Raw genomic sequence first — 15,745 nt, forward strand, 5'->3', positions numbered from 1 at the left:
TAGCGGAAGTCATTGGAAATTATAACTTTTGAGTCGTTCCTTAGCCCTCTTGTCACGTACGCCATGCTAAAAAATGACTACCTGCACAGAATATCGCGTGATGCTGGGTCAGGGTGATTCGCAGAATCGTGTTTCCATGTAGGCTCTATTTGATGATTCCGCGTATTATTGATGCTACATAGACGGGCAACTAAGAATAACAAACACGCGCTTAAAAATGGGATTGCGGACTTATGGACCTTCGGACTTGTGGACCCTTTTACATTAATTTCGGACTAACTTACGGACCTTCGGAACTGTGGACCTTAGGAACTATGGGTCGTTTTCAAAATGGAATTTTTCCTTTGTGGTCTTATGGAACTTCGGACTTGTACGGAGGCTGACACCACCAGGAGGGGAGCCGCGTCAAATTCACGACGTCCTTATGCTTATAAAACTGTTTAATTAACCCCTTTTATAACAGTCACCGCATGTCGCCTTTTAGGTCCAGATAGTAAATATTCATTAACCCTTTTCAGAATTGACCGGTGTGTATTCCCTGAACGATATCACAGTACAGCCAGGACCAGTCGAAGTGAAGCAAGGAAAGAACGTCAGTCTGTGGTGTAAACTGAAATATGACCCTCATAAAGTGGTGCCGTTAGTCTGGCATTCGCCGCCAAATTTCAAAACAAGAACCAAGGATTGTTCTTCTTTTGTAAAGGATAAATATATCATGTCATGTTCAGACACTGAGGACCCTTTTGGGTATTATAATATGACAATAATGGATGTCCAATGGGCCGATAATGGGGAATATCGGTGTATGTATACAAAACATAAGGATATTGTGGATTTACAAGTTTTGGGTAAGTGATAATCAGGAGCTACACCAACATAAGGCATAAGGGCACTCTAATCTAAGAACTCACGAATTAGAAAGAAAGTTGATTGCAAATGACAAGGATGCAAGAGTGGTTCTATTGGCGCCCATGACACTGAAACTAATTAAAATGCTCATGTCGTGATTTATATTAAGGTGTACACAAGTGTACCATGATTGAAGTAGCTATCGCCAAGGTAGCCAATCTAGTCAGCTACAATACATTGTACAGTGCGACTCATATAATACGAATACATACTTCAGACGAAATCTCGTGAACTAATGCACCAGACACAGACTGCGCAATTCTTTCAGTTTTTTTCTAATCGTACTTTAATTATGACAGAAAAAAGTGAGCATTGATTTTTCATCATTAAACTTTTTATCTTAAACTCTTTTTTAAAATTTTCACTAAAATTACAGACAAAAATATTCCGAAACATGATTTCGCCCTGTGTTGATGCGAACTATATGCTTCCACTTCAACTTTGTAAGTTAATTTTCTCTTGTTTGTTTTCAGTTCCGGTAACAGATGTGTCACTAAAAAAAGTCGTCAAAAGCTTTGCTGCAGAGCCCCAGCGCTTGCATGAGTACTTAACATGCAGAACAAACTGTGCATTTCCGGCACCAAAGATTTCATGGCTTGTAAAGGACGTAAGTAGAGCAATATCATAGGATGATGTCTTGATTGTCTACAACAGTTGAACCGATTTATTGATTTTTGTTCTTGATGAGACAGCTAGGGCATGTAGGGGGACTATAGGCAGGAGCATAGGGGCTTAATTTGCCATCATCGGGGGACTACTATACACAGTAAGGGCCCTGGGTCATGTCAGATTCAGCACTAAAACTATTCCTCGCACAAGCGTAAATCATTACGACGTACTGTGAGGTGTGAAAGACCCCCTATTTGCGACTTTGTGTAACTTTATCTTGCCTGCCCAGCTAGCTGCTGCCTATATTGTCCTTTTAAGATGAAGTCAGTGACAGTGGTTCCTCGAGCAATAAAGCTACTGTGCATTTCTTTAATGAGCCTTTTATTCAATGATAAAATCATGATATCATTTTTTCTTTATAGGGACACCTGTGGCACCGAGACATGTTGTCTCTAATTAAGAGAGTTGCCCTGGTTATCTGCAAAAAAACTGAGCACTGTAGATATAAAAGGAAACGACCTTTTGGTACCAGTACAGTATTACAAATAGAGAGGGTGTCCTTGATAGAGTGGTGTCCGCTAAAGGGAGGTTCCATTGAATTTTATGAGTGATTAAGATGAAACAGACACTTTAGCTTTACCATTGCGATACGTATTTTCCAGCAACCGTATTATCCCAACGCAAGGGTAACAGAATATGGCTGCTCGGGGGCCAAGGAGGGCCAGCAACAGACTGAGAGCAGAGTGAGAGTAGAGAGCGCAGACATGGATAAGGAGAGAACAGAATATAACATCTCGTGTACGGCAGAAAACGTTTTTGGAGAGCCAATTGTTTCAAAGGCAATAACTGTCAATAATGTTGGTAAGCATCTTACAATTGTCATAAATTATCATATAGGCCTAACTTTGTTTATTTTTGTGATCTCCCTTAATATTATTTCACTTCTGTCAGGCCAGTGGAAACACTAATCATGGTGAATGTCTAAAAATTGAAAGAGCTGGTTTGAGGAATGAGTTGCTATTGTTACTGATTGAATATTGGTGTTGTATATCCTTGGAGAAGAATCTGCTATCACCAGAAAAACACGGTGTAGAAGTGTCCTAGGATAGTATGTACTAGGAAAAAAGGAGTTTATTATAGCCGAAGCTGTTGACGGTCATGGCCTCTACTGAACCATATCATAATCCGTAATACAACAGGGTCGGTCATTTTTTTGAGGGTGACATTTTCTACTTCTGCACCGGCCTGCGCATCTGAATTAGACGCGAGTATGCTTTTAACTGTCAAGTCCACATTTGGAGAGGTATTGAAAAAGCTATTTGCTTTGGCAAGTCTACAGATATAAAGAGACATTTTTACCAAAACATCACTAAGGGTTTTGCTAATTTGGCAATTTGGGCGTTTTTAAATATTTTTCTGCCTGTTAATTAAAACGGGTCGAAATCAGTGTCTCTCAAACTTGTGCGATTCTCTCAAATATTCTGCGACAACTACCAGTTTAAATTTCACCAGTTGTTCGCCTGACTGTCAGGAATATCATCAATTATCTTTTGTCTGCAAATCTCTTGACACATAAGGACACTGTGTCAGAAGTCGGAAGTTGACAATGCTTTAACACCCCGCCCGAAAAGCCAACATTATTGATACATTATTGATATGCATTTCCATTAGGCCTGTTAGGACCAATTTAGCACGTTACAAAAACGATCAATTATGTCTGTGGCTTGATTGGCCAGTGCTGCAATAGCGTGCATATCATGATCCTAACAGAATGGTGCCGGTTGGCTGGCAGTAGCCGCAAAATTTCAAAGCAAGGGTGATGTATTGTTATTCTTTTGTAATGGATAAATATGTAATGTCATGTTCATACACTGAGGACCCTTTTGGCTATTATAATATGACAATAATGGATGTCGAATGGGCCGATAATGGGGAATATCGGTGTCTGTATACCAACCATTTTGGCACTGTGGATTTACATGTTTGGGTAAGTTATAAACAGGAGCTACACCATCATGGCACTCTAATATTCCGAAAGCTGCCTTGACTACGTATTGAAAAGAACTCAAGAATTAGAATTCTAAAATACCTTGGTACCGTAAAGTCAACTTTTAAATGGAAAATGCATAAGCCTCGTTCTGAGAGTGGAGTGTTTTGGACACGCAACCAACATGCTCTACCAAAGTTCCCTCGGGTTGCACTAAAATGTGGAAACCGGGCTGCGACGTCAATGGAATTTCAGCTCACTTCAGAAGTTTGAGGCTCTCAAAACTGCTTCAAACACAAATCAGCCAAGGAAGCATCAACCACCCTAAGTTTTTTAATAAGCACTACACATATTTGCCGAGAAAAACGCTCCGAATAGCCCATTTGCGCGGATTTTAGCATCACTTGAGCGAGCCGATGCGGACTTCCTATGCCCGCTGTACAAAGTGTACATGTCTCATTTTCTGTAACGTTGCCGTAACATAATGTAAACAACGGCGCTACCGGCGCTCCGGGCCGGCGATGGATGGAATTTGCCAAATTCGCACATATTCAAGTTATTTTCGTGGCCTATCTTTTTAAGTTTGAGGTATTTTAGAATAGAAATTGAACCCTCGGCTTCGGACCTTGGTTGAGTTACCAAGACACTCGAGGGTGGAGCTAAAATACAGTCCAAACCCGAGCCGATAGGCGAGGGTTTGGATGAAATTTTAGCTCCACTCCGAAAGTGCATAGATCTTGGCAGTCATCAAGGTGTACAAAAATGTACCTTGATTGAAGTAGCTAGTAGTGATGGCCAAGTCAACTACAATAAGAAAACTGCACTCGTGGCTGATCCGAGTCACCAGATCGCACAAGATGATTTTCTCCAGCCTGAAAGCTCGAGACCACACAGTCATCCCCAATATCAAGAAAATGACGATTACATGCAAGGCAACGGTAACTGGAAAAACGCCGACCGACCGACCGACCCACCGACCGACCGACCGACCGACCGACCGACTGACCTACCATCATAATACTATAGATCAATGCACTTGATTGGGACCAACGTTTACGAAAACGTCGCGTCACGTCACGTTACACTAATGTAAAATGCATGGTGACGTGACGACGGCCAACACTACTTCATGTTAACGTTGTTCCCAATCAAGTGCATGAATCTATAGAGGGTGCTTTTGTGGGTAACCGGAAAAACGCCGACCGACCGACCGACCGACCTGCCAACCTACCGTCATATGCAGTATCCCTTTCGCTTTTCTATAGCACATGTATCTGTGTAGTGCCCAGCGCAATTCACGTGATGGATTCGGACATGTCTGACAGCAGCATCTTCAGTCAATTATACCGGGAATACGAGCCCACGCGGTAAGGAACTGATAACGATACTCTAAAGATTTAAAAGATATGCTTTGTCTACATGGTCGGTGGATATAAAAACATGATTTGGGCCTAATCTATGCACTGTAGTTTTTCTACTCGAGTGTCTCGACCGATGCAATGCATGAACTGCAACGCGCAATATGCATTTGTTGTCATTTGAACAGCACACGTGCGCTTGTTTACAATTTCTTTTCACATGACCTGCTATCGTGGATTGGATATATCACATTGACTTATGAGACCTGAGACTCAACTACGAAACTCCTTGTGTTGGTAGGTCGGTAGGTCGGTCGGTCAGCGTTTTTCCGGTTACCAAGCGAAAGGGATACTGCATATGTCGGTAGGTTGGCAGGTCGGTCGGTCGGTCGGTCGGTCGGTCGGTCGGTCGGTGTTTTTCCGGTTACCTAAGGCAACTGTTGAAATATTTTGACCAGAAATCTCTGGTGATGCGAAGACGTCAAGTCGGAAGTTTGAGCCGACGACGTAATCTCTCGGGCACTGGGCCAAATGTCCGATTTACATACACCCGCTGAAATTGTCACATAGTAGTCTCTCTGCCACGGTAGTTGATAAAGCTTGGAATCAGTGAAACCTTGGAACCAGTGATAAACCTTGGAATCAGTCCTAAAAATGCATAAAAACATGAAATAATGCCATTCGAACCTAACGTGGTTACGAATCAACATTTGGAGCTTATTCTTACATGATCAGATCGGAATTTTATGGTAATTTAGAAATCTGTCGCATATCCGATTCAATAGTCTGTATTTTAGAACAACCCAGTTGTACCTCGCCTCCAGTGTACAGTACTGATCTCCCAAATATGGGAAGACACGCCCACCACACACCCATAATATGAACCAATAGCGCTCCGCTTATAAATACGCCACCACCACGCGGGGCCTATTTGAACTACGGATCGGTCTGTTCATACAGGGTGATACAGAGAAAATTGGGGGCCTGTCATGCATTATGCATGGATAAGGTTGACGACTATGTCTAGGCCTAATTGTCTATGATTGACTGATATTTTATAACAAACGATGAATAAAAGAAGCCTAGTCATGTATGTTTATTACCGAAGTTTGCGGATGAAAATTTCCTTCGCCGTGAGCGATTTCTTACATCTTCCAGTACGCATCGAGGGATGCAGAGATCTTTGTGACGTCACCAGTTCTAAGCGGTTTTTTTATTCACGTGTGTGTTTGTCCTATGATCTCGTGCATCTAGTACCGAGCATAATACTTTATCGTCTATGGAATACAAAACAATCATAAAAACTAATTTTTGCTTCCATTGAAGAGAAATAAAATATTTTAACGACCACAGCGCATTGCCAATTGATGACGTCATCCTCCACATTAAAAATGTTGGCTTCTGAACTAACTGGCAAATTGCTATCAATAAAGTCAGCTGGGACGAGACTGTCAGTTGGGAGGGTATAAATCGTGGAAGGAACGCACCCGATTTCCCGCGCTATTTGCACAGTGATTCCATGGTTTACATTGAATATTCCAAGGTTTATCAGTGTTTCCAAGGTTTCACTAATTCCATACTTTATCAACTACCCTCTGCCACAGTGTGATCGTCAACACACTGACCCAGTGTGTATAGTGGATTGAAATGCCTTCTTGTTATGTTTCGATAAAAAAAACATTTTAAGGATGTCGTGATAGTTTTTTTTATAACACTGTGAAGTGTATTTGTGTCAAACAGATGCGTAATATAGATATAGATTTTAGCAATGAATGGCGCCGTCACGGGTGTCCAGTGTTGTCGTGATCCGTGATTATGTGACAGTACGACTGATCAAAGCGCCATTTCGCCTCACTTCAAACATGATTTGTGTATTTATGCAGGTTTCTCGCATGAATCTATTATCTCAGGCATATGATCTTCCACGGCGTCGCTCGGGCAATGAGAACCCTGTTTTAAGTTTTATGAATGGATCGTATTTTGGCAAAAATCAAGGAAAAAAAGCCGTTTCGCGAGCCTCCGTCCACTATTTAAAAAAAAATAGAACGTGCCTATCCAACCTCAGATACGTCCTACTAGGTCTGTCTCATGATAGAACGTTAGGGACAGACGGGAACCTAAGAAGTACCTAATTCAACGTACCATGCTTGTTAACTTTGATGCTATTGGTTACAAGAGCATTACCACCAGGGCTGCGCTGCTGTGATGAATACATATGTAACGACCGTCCTTGTCAATGGAATTGTCGTTAATGAGTTCCCGTCAACCCCTGGCAAAATGAATGAACCTTCACCAGCGTTGACGAGAACCAGAGTTTGTGGGGGTGTGCATTGACCGATAAATTATAAGCGCTAGAATATACCCAAAATATGTTTATTATGAACAAACTAGATTCCAGATTTCACTTCACATTCATCCAACCCAATAAACTGCATGGCCAACCAGATATGACCCCAGGTTACCCAAATTCCTTCTCACCACACTTGTTCTACCAACAACCCAGAAGCCTAAATTCCCCTGTCAAAACGACATCTAATTGGAGGAGAAATCACCTATTAATCAAAGTACCAGTCAGATGAACCAAAGCCAATGTAAATCTATACAGGGTGGCCCAAAACAGTTCACCAACCAAGACATGGAACACTCCGAACTAAGATTCCCCAGAACTTGTATCACCTGGAATCACTTTCTGATTATGTAACTCAAAACCTATGCCAAGCAGGGAAGTCAGAACAAGATTAAACACTATCAAAATCCAGTATAAAACAAGTGACATGATCATGACATGTCGGACAGGAATTGTGGGCAACTTTGCCCAGCTTCTTCACACAAAGTTCCAACTCAAACAAACTAAAAGAAACCTCAGGAAAACCCGGTCAGTCTGGCCATAACAGGATATTGACAAACCCAGCCCTAGAGGCACACGAAGGGGGTAAAATTATAGGTCACATGGCAGAAATACGGAACTCGGAATTTGAGGGTTTATACTCACAAGAAAAGCCAAAAGTCAGCAAACGTTCCCATGTACATGACATACATGGTGAAGATTGGGCGTGTCACACCATGCAGCGGTTCAGAGAGATGAGACAAAAATGTAGGCTCTACTCAGCCATAGGAACCAAGCAAAATCACAGAAAGAAAAGGTCTACCCGTCTGGTAGCAAGCGCGCTAGGTATGGACACTGATCAAAGCTAGGGCCCAGTTTTATACAGAAAGATTACCTCATCTCAACGAACCAATGCCTGCCGTAACAGCCAGAATTCACCAACCCTATTACAAAGTAAGCCACACAAAAGAAGCTAAAATCATTAGCCCAGAACACAAAGGAGACCAACGATCATCACTTGAAAATACCTCAGGAGATTACCAAATTATAGGCCCAAGCAAACCAGGTCAAAATTATGACATAACCATTAACCATGCAAGGCCCATAACGACTTCCGTTACAACTACCCCCCTCCCTCTAAAAATGTCATGCCCTCATGACATCAAAAATGCACAAAATATCAAAACATGTTCAAATACAAAGTCACCAAACATCACGACACATCTGGAAAACAAGCAGAAAAATTACTATATGCTCTTCAGTTTCCCATCTCATCTCCTAAACCTGGAAAATGACAGAAATTATCTAAATTACTATGATTCCATCACGTCCCTTCAAGGTTGACCCTGGAAAGGCTGAAATTTCTGCATCTCATTACAAAATCATTTCGAAATCGAAATGGCAGTTCTATTTTCCGACCCCTCCTAGTACGGATTGGCGAGACCGCAGGCACAACAACCACAGGCTCGGTTTCCACTTCCACATCCTCCGGGTCAAAGTCTATCGCATCATCCTGCCACTCCACTTCTCCTGGTACATCTCTCCCAGATTCTGGAACAGTCACAGTCACATCACGCGGTTCAACAGCAGCAGCCGCTTGCTCAGTATTTGACTGAGACAACTGCTCAGGCGCCACTTGATCTGAGTAACACGGTTTTAGCCTATTGAAATGCACTACGTACGATTTGCGTCCGCCCTCCAGCTGAATCTTAAAATTCACGTCTGATAGCACTTTCACTATCACGAATGGTCCAGTCCACGGCTTATGCAACTTCCGACTCAATCCACGCTTGACCGCCGGCGAATGCAACCAAACACGATCTCCTAACTCGAACTTTTTCCCATGCTTCCTCGAATCGTACACCACTTTCTGTCTCTTGTGTGCGGCACCCAAACTCTCCTCAACCATGTCAAAAGCCGACCTCATTCTCTGCTCAACATCCTCTGCGTAAGTACCAACGTCATCACACGGCTCACCAGGTGGTCTACCAGCAACGAACGACAACGGCGTCACCATCTCTCGTCCCAACATCAACCGTGCAGGCGTGAAACCAGTGGACTCCTGGACGCTAGAATTGTAAGCATATTGAATCATTGGCAAGTATTCCACCCAGTCTCTCTGATGATCATCAACAAACTTCGACAAAGCCGTGCAAAGTGTTCTCATATATCGTTCTGCCAAACCATCACCTTGTGGGTGGTAACTCGTAGTTCGGGTTTTCAAGATTCCTAAAATCTTAGCAAGCTCAGACATAAGATTCGACTCAAAATTAGGCCCTTTATCAGAATGCCAGCTCCATGGGATTCCGAACCTAGTGATGAAATTGTCAACTAAAACTCTGGCTACCACAGCAGCCTCCTGACAAGGTAAAGGATACAATTCTACCCACTTTGTCAGATAGTCCTGGACGACCAAAATCACGCGATTGTAATCTTTACCAGCCGGAAACGGTCCAACGATGTCCATTCCAATCCTATCAAGCGGTCTGCAAACCAACATGTCCTGAAGAGGTGCTCGCCTATGAGGTATCGGACTACGACGCCGCTCACATGTCCTGCACTTCTTGATCTGCTCCTTCACAAACGCATCCAAGCCTGTAAAATAGAAAGTCTGACGTATACGCCTTAGGGTTTTATGCACCCCAAAATGACCAGCTGTGTTATCAGAGTGTCCCAATCGGAAAATTTCTAATTTCATACTATCAGGAACCACTACACGAAGTTCACTACTGTTCTCTCTCATTGACTCCCATCTGTAGTAAACCAAATCATTCTTCAGTTCTAACTGACCAAACACCGACCACCAACGACGAAGGGCGAATGAGAACTGGAGCAACTTCGATTTCGGCGGACGTTCTCCAGCTTCCAACCACTTCCGAACAGTCTTTAGGTCACCATCAGCTTTCTGCGCCTCCACTATACCTGCAGGAGCATCAACATCTATTCTCAAAACACGACAAAACTCAGACTCAGGGCTAGCTAAACTACATGTACGAGTGCATTCCTCAGCTTCCACCTGGGTACTCAGATCCTCTATAATTGATTCTTGAATGTCACTTATTGGTTCACTAATGGAATGTTCATGCTCTTCACCCTCCTCCAGGGGATATCTACTTAAACTGTCCGCATTTACATGCTTCTCACCTGGCCTATGCATAATCTTAAACCGGAATGAAGCCAAATACTCCAACCAGCGAGCAACCTGACCTTCTGGGTCTTTAAAATTAAACAGCCAGCGTAAGGAACCATGATCTGTTCTCAGTACGAACTCCTTCCCCACCAGGTAATGTCGGAATTGCTTGATGAAATAAACTACCGCCAGCAGTTCACGGCGTGTGACAGAGTAGTTTCTCTCAGCTTTCGACAAAACCCGGCTGCCATAAGCCACAACTTGTTCACCCCCAGACTCATTCACCTGTCCTAAGATTCCAGAGATACTATGACCACTAGCATCCGTATCCAAAATAAACTCTTTCCTTGGATCAGGATAGGCTAACACCGGAGCGGTACACAACTTTTCCTTCAACAATTCAAATGCACGTTCACACTCAGCTGTCCATACCCAATCCACCTGTTTCTTTGTCAATTTATATAACGGGGTAGCAATCTCCCCAAACCGTAGCACAAAACGACGATAATACGCACAAAGGCCCAAGAAACATACCACTATACTACAGGGCCACCCTGTATAGATTTACATTGGCTTTGGTTCATCTGACTGGTACTTTGATTAATAGGTGATTTCTCCTCCAATTAGATGTCGTTTTGACAGGGGAATTTAGGCTTCTGGGTTGTTGGTAGAACAAGTGTGGTGAGAAGGAATTTGGGTAACCTGGGGTCATATCTGGTTGGCCATGCAGTTTATTGGGTTGGATGAATGTGAAGTGAAATCTGGAATCTAGTTTGTTCATAATAAACATATTTTGGGTATATTCTAGCGCTTATAATTTATCGGTCAATGCACACCCCCACAAACTCTGGTTCTCGTCAACGCTGGTGAAGGTTCATTCATTTTGCCAGGGGTTGACGGGAACTCATTAACGACAATTCCATTGACAAGGACGGTCGTTACAATTGGCACCCGCGTGGGGGCGTGCATTGACCGATAAATTATAAGCGCTAGAATATACCCAAAATATGTTTATTATGAACAAACTAGATTCCAGATTTCACTTCACATTCATCCAACCCAATAAACTGCATGGCCAACCAGATATGACCCCAGGTTACCCAAATTCCTTCTCACCACACTTGTTCTACCAACAACCCAGAAGCCTAAATTCCCCTGTCAAAACGACATCTAATTGGAGGAGAAATCACCTATTAATCAAAGTATAGTGGTAAGTATCCCCGCCTGTCACGCGGGAGACCCGGGTTCGATTCCCGGCCGGAGAACCATGGTGACGCCGTTGTCGTTCGTTGCTGGTAGACCACCTGGTGAGCCGTGTGATGACGTTGGTACTTACGCAGAGGATGTTGAGCAGAGAATGAGGTCGGCTTTTGACATGGTTGAGGAGAGTTTGGGTGCCGCACACAAGAGACAGAAAGTGGTGTACGATTCGAGGAAGCATGGGAAAAAGTTCGAGTTAGGAGATCGTGTTTGGTTGCATTCGCCGGCGGTCAAGCGTGGATTGAGTCGGAAGTTGCATAAGCCGTGGACTGGACCATTCGTGATAGTGAAAGTGCTATCAGACGTGAATTTTAAGATTCAGCTGGAGGGCGGACGCAAATCGTACGTAGTGCATTTCAATAGGCTAAAACCGTGTTACTCAGATCAAGTGGCGCCTGAGCAGTTGTCTCAGTCAAATACTGAGCAAGCGGCTGCTGCTGTTGAACCGCGTGATGTGACTGTGACTGTTCCAGAATCTGGGAGAGATGTACCAGGAGAAGTGGAGTGGCAGGATGATGCGATAGACTTTGACCCGGAGGATGTGGAAGTGGAAACCGAGCCTGTGGTTGTTGTGCCTGCGGTCTCGCCAATCCGTACTAGGAGGGGTCGGAAAATAGAACTGCCATTTCGATTTCGAAATGATTTTGTAATGAGATGCAGAAATTTCAAAAAGTTTCCCATGATACATTTAAACCAGCAATATTACCTTGACAAAAAAAAAACACACGTCAGCCAAAAACAGGCTACCTCCCCCCTCCAACAAGTGTCACGACCCAGTGACAACTCACAGGAAGCAGAAAAAGTGAAATATAGATAGCAATTAGTAAGTATTACCGGCCAATGAAAACCACGCGGGTGCCAATTGTAACGACCGTCCTTGTCAATGGAATTGTCGTTAATGAGTTCCCGTCAACCCCTGGCAAAATGAATGAACCTTCACCAGCGTTGACGAGAACCAGAGTTTGTGGGGGTGTGCATTGACCGATAAATTATAAGCGCTAGAATATACCCAAAATATGTTTATTATGAACAAACTAGATTCCAGATTTCACTTCACATTCATCCAACCCAATAAACTGCATGGCCAACCAGATATGACCCCAGGTTACCCAAATTCCTTCTCACCACACTTGTTCTACCAACAACCCAGAAGCCTAAATTCCCCTGTCAAAACGACATCTAATTGGAGGAGAAATCACCTATTAATCAAAGTACCAGTCAGATGAACCAAAGCCAATGTAAATCTATACAGGGTGGCCCAAAACAGTTCACCAACCAAGACATGGAACACTCCGAACTAAGATTCCCCAGAACTTGTATCACCTGGAATCACTTTCTGATTATGTAACTCAAAACCTATGCCAAGCAGGGAAGTCAGAACAAGATTAAACACTATCAAAATCCAGTATAAAACAAGTGACATGATCATGACATGTCGGACAGGAATTGTGGGCAACTTTGCCCAGCTTCTTCACACAAAGTTCCAACTCAAACAAACTAAAAGAAACCTCAGGAAAACCCGGTCAGTCTGGCCATAACAGGATATTGACAAACCCAGCCCTAGAGGCACACGAAGGGGGTAAAATTATAGGTCACATGGCAGAAATACGGAACTCGGAATTTGAGGGTTTATACTCACAAGAAAAGCCAAAAGTCAGCAAACGTTCCCATGTACATGACATACATGGTGAAGATTGGGCGTGTCACACCATGCAGCGGTTCAGAGAGATGAGACAAAAATGTAGGCTCTACTCAGCCATAGGAACCAAGCAAAATCACAGAAAGAAAAGGTCTACCCGTCTGGTAGCAAGCGCGCTAGGTATGGACACTGATCAAAGCTAGGGCCCAGTTTTATACAGAAAGATTACCTCATCTCAACGAACCAATGCCTGCCGTAACAGCCAGAATTCACCAACCCTATTACAAAGTAAGCCACACAAAAGAAGCTAAAATCATTAGCCCAGAACACAAAGGAGACCAACGATCATCACTTGAAAATACCTCAGGAGATTACCAAATTATAGGCCCAAGCAAACCAGGTCAAAATTATGACATAACCATTAACCATGCAAGGCCCATAACGACTTCCGTTACACATATGTAAGGTCCTTCTTCTGATTGGTGGTCACCAAAGCACATTAGGAACGCCCACCTATACATACAATAGCTTTTTGACAACGTGCGTTGGTTAACTGTCAATGAAGGGAAATTGATGTTACCGATGTTACCGAATAGGCCTTGTTATAGACAAGCGGTCAATTATTGATAAAAGCCTGGTTGGCTCGTATTAACCAAATTGAGTGTCTTTTTATTATCTAAGCAGTTACTATGCAAAAGAAACCGGCCCATTGTTGGACTGTGGCTGAGTAACAGTAACACGTTATGACTATGATATGGGTCTAGTTTTAGCGCGGTTTTTAGTACAGTGTTGTCGAAGTGAACGAACAGTCATGTGTGATAGAGTGCTTGTTGGCATGGAGGAGATGGCCCTTCTCCGGAAAGGGTACCAGCGACATAGAAATAATTATGTTCGCATTCTAGGCCACATCCGGCAAAATGTCAACCGTTTGCCGAAACGCACAAGGGCATTACACGCTAAGCGAACCGCAAAACAACTCCGACAATGATAAGAGAAGTTATTGCAAGAGAAATTGCTGAGTTAGTACATGTATCGTATACCCCCCTCCATAAACGCACCCGCACCCCACACAACAATAGCACAGTAACAAAGGGGCCACTTCCATATACCGATTTTTCAAGGGGAGCACAACTCATTCCACAATTGTCGATAATGACCTGAGTGCTGATACAAGTGTGGACATGGCCACTGTAGAACAGGTGGGGATCCTCAGTTTCTGGGATCTCGATTGCATGTACCGTTCCATCTATCGCCCCAACAGCATCTGGAATAGTATCCCAGTTGCCCCGCAGTTGTTCCCACTCTTCATCAGTCGGCCATGTTATATCGGCTTGAAAATAAGTCCACAAAACATCTGTCATAAAATAAAGTTCCCTGCAAACAGATTGCTTGCTGATATCAAACATTGCACTCATCGCAACAATGTCCGGATATTTCTTGATCCAATAGAAAAGGAGTAAACGGTTCTCCACCGACAGCAAATGATCTCGGTACCGTCCTGGCCTGTTTTCCAGAAGGGGCGTAATGTCCTCTACGAGGTGCTGGAAAGAGGCCACTGTCTCACCTGATAGATACCAAAAGTCCATCTGGTGGTTTCTAATCCTGGTAAAGACGTCGTTACCACCGTATGGACCATTTGGTTGATTGGTGAGAACTTCATCAAGTCTTGGAGGCACTTCTAAATTATGAAATGCTGGTGTAAGCAAAACTGGTGGCGGTGGTATGGGCGGCGGAGCAGCGAACAAAACATCCTAATTCTCTCCATGGTGAAAGTAGCGTGAGGCCAAGCGACTGCTGGCCAACACAAACCATGGCAATTAAATGTTATCAATAATCAATTCAATTTCGGACAAAGGAATGATATTTTATTGACCATTTTCAATGCGTGTCTAATCATGTCACCACAGGGATAAAGCTAGACGCATAATAAAGGAAAATTACATGAACCTTCCCATATGGGCGGTCTATTGCCATTGAATGCAATTATTCAGTGCAAAGATCATTGTTATATGGCCGGCCTCCATTCAGAACTTGGAACGCAAACGTACTCCACGTGACATGTGAAGGCCTATTAGATTAATCCTACTACGCGTCCATGGACGTTGATTTTGGTTCCCGTCCGTCCCTTACGTTCTGTTATGAGACAGACCTACTAGGTCTGTCTCATTATAGAACGTTAGGGACAGACGGGAACCTAAGAAGTACCTAATTCAACGTACCAAGCTTGTTAACTTTGATGCTATTGGTTACACGAGCATTACCACCAGGGCTGCGCTGCTGTGATGAATACATATGTAAGGTCCTTCTTCTGATTGGTGGTCACCAAAGCACATTAGGAACGCCCACCTATACATACAATAGCTTTTTGACAACGTGCGTTGGTTAACTGTCAATGAAGGGAAATCGATGTTACCGATGTTACCGAATAGGCCTTGTTATAGACAAGCGGTCAATTATTGATAAAAGCCTGGTTGGCTCGTATTAACCAAATTGAGTGTCTTTTTTTATCTAAGTAGTAACTATGCAA

General features: G+C 43.3%; 2 protein-coding genes across 3 annotated transcripts in view; both read left to right on the top strand.

Moving 5' to 3' along the window:
• LOC135502518 (uncharacterized) overlaps positions 1–15,745 on the top strand; it is a 476,607-nt gene that overhangs the window by 251,590 nt on the left and 209,272 nt on the right. The window lies entirely within an intron of this gene.
• LOC135502450 (hemicentin-2-like) overlaps positions 1–15,745 on the top strand; it is a 209,847-nt gene that overhangs the window by 121,844 nt on the left and 72,258 nt on the right. For both annotated transcript variants that reach the window (XM_064795286.1, XM_064795287.1), the window contains exons 6-8: positions 519–848; positions 1,383–1,516; positions 2,181–2,379. In XM_064795286.1, the coding sequence (XP_064651356.1) occupies positions 519–848; positions 1,383–1,516; positions 2,181–2,379 (663 nt within the window). The remainder of the gene's footprint in view (positions 1–518; positions 849–1,382; positions 1,517–2,180; positions 2,380–15,745) is intronic.

The sequence above is a fragment of the Lineus longissimus genome, chromosome 18 (genome assembly GCF_910592395.1).
Source record: "Lineus longissimus chromosome 18, tnLinLong1.2, whole genome shotgun sequence".
Taxonomy (NCBI): domain Eukaryota; kingdom Metazoa; phylum Nemertea; class Pilidiophora; order Heteronemertea; family Lineidae; genus Lineus; species Lineus longissimus.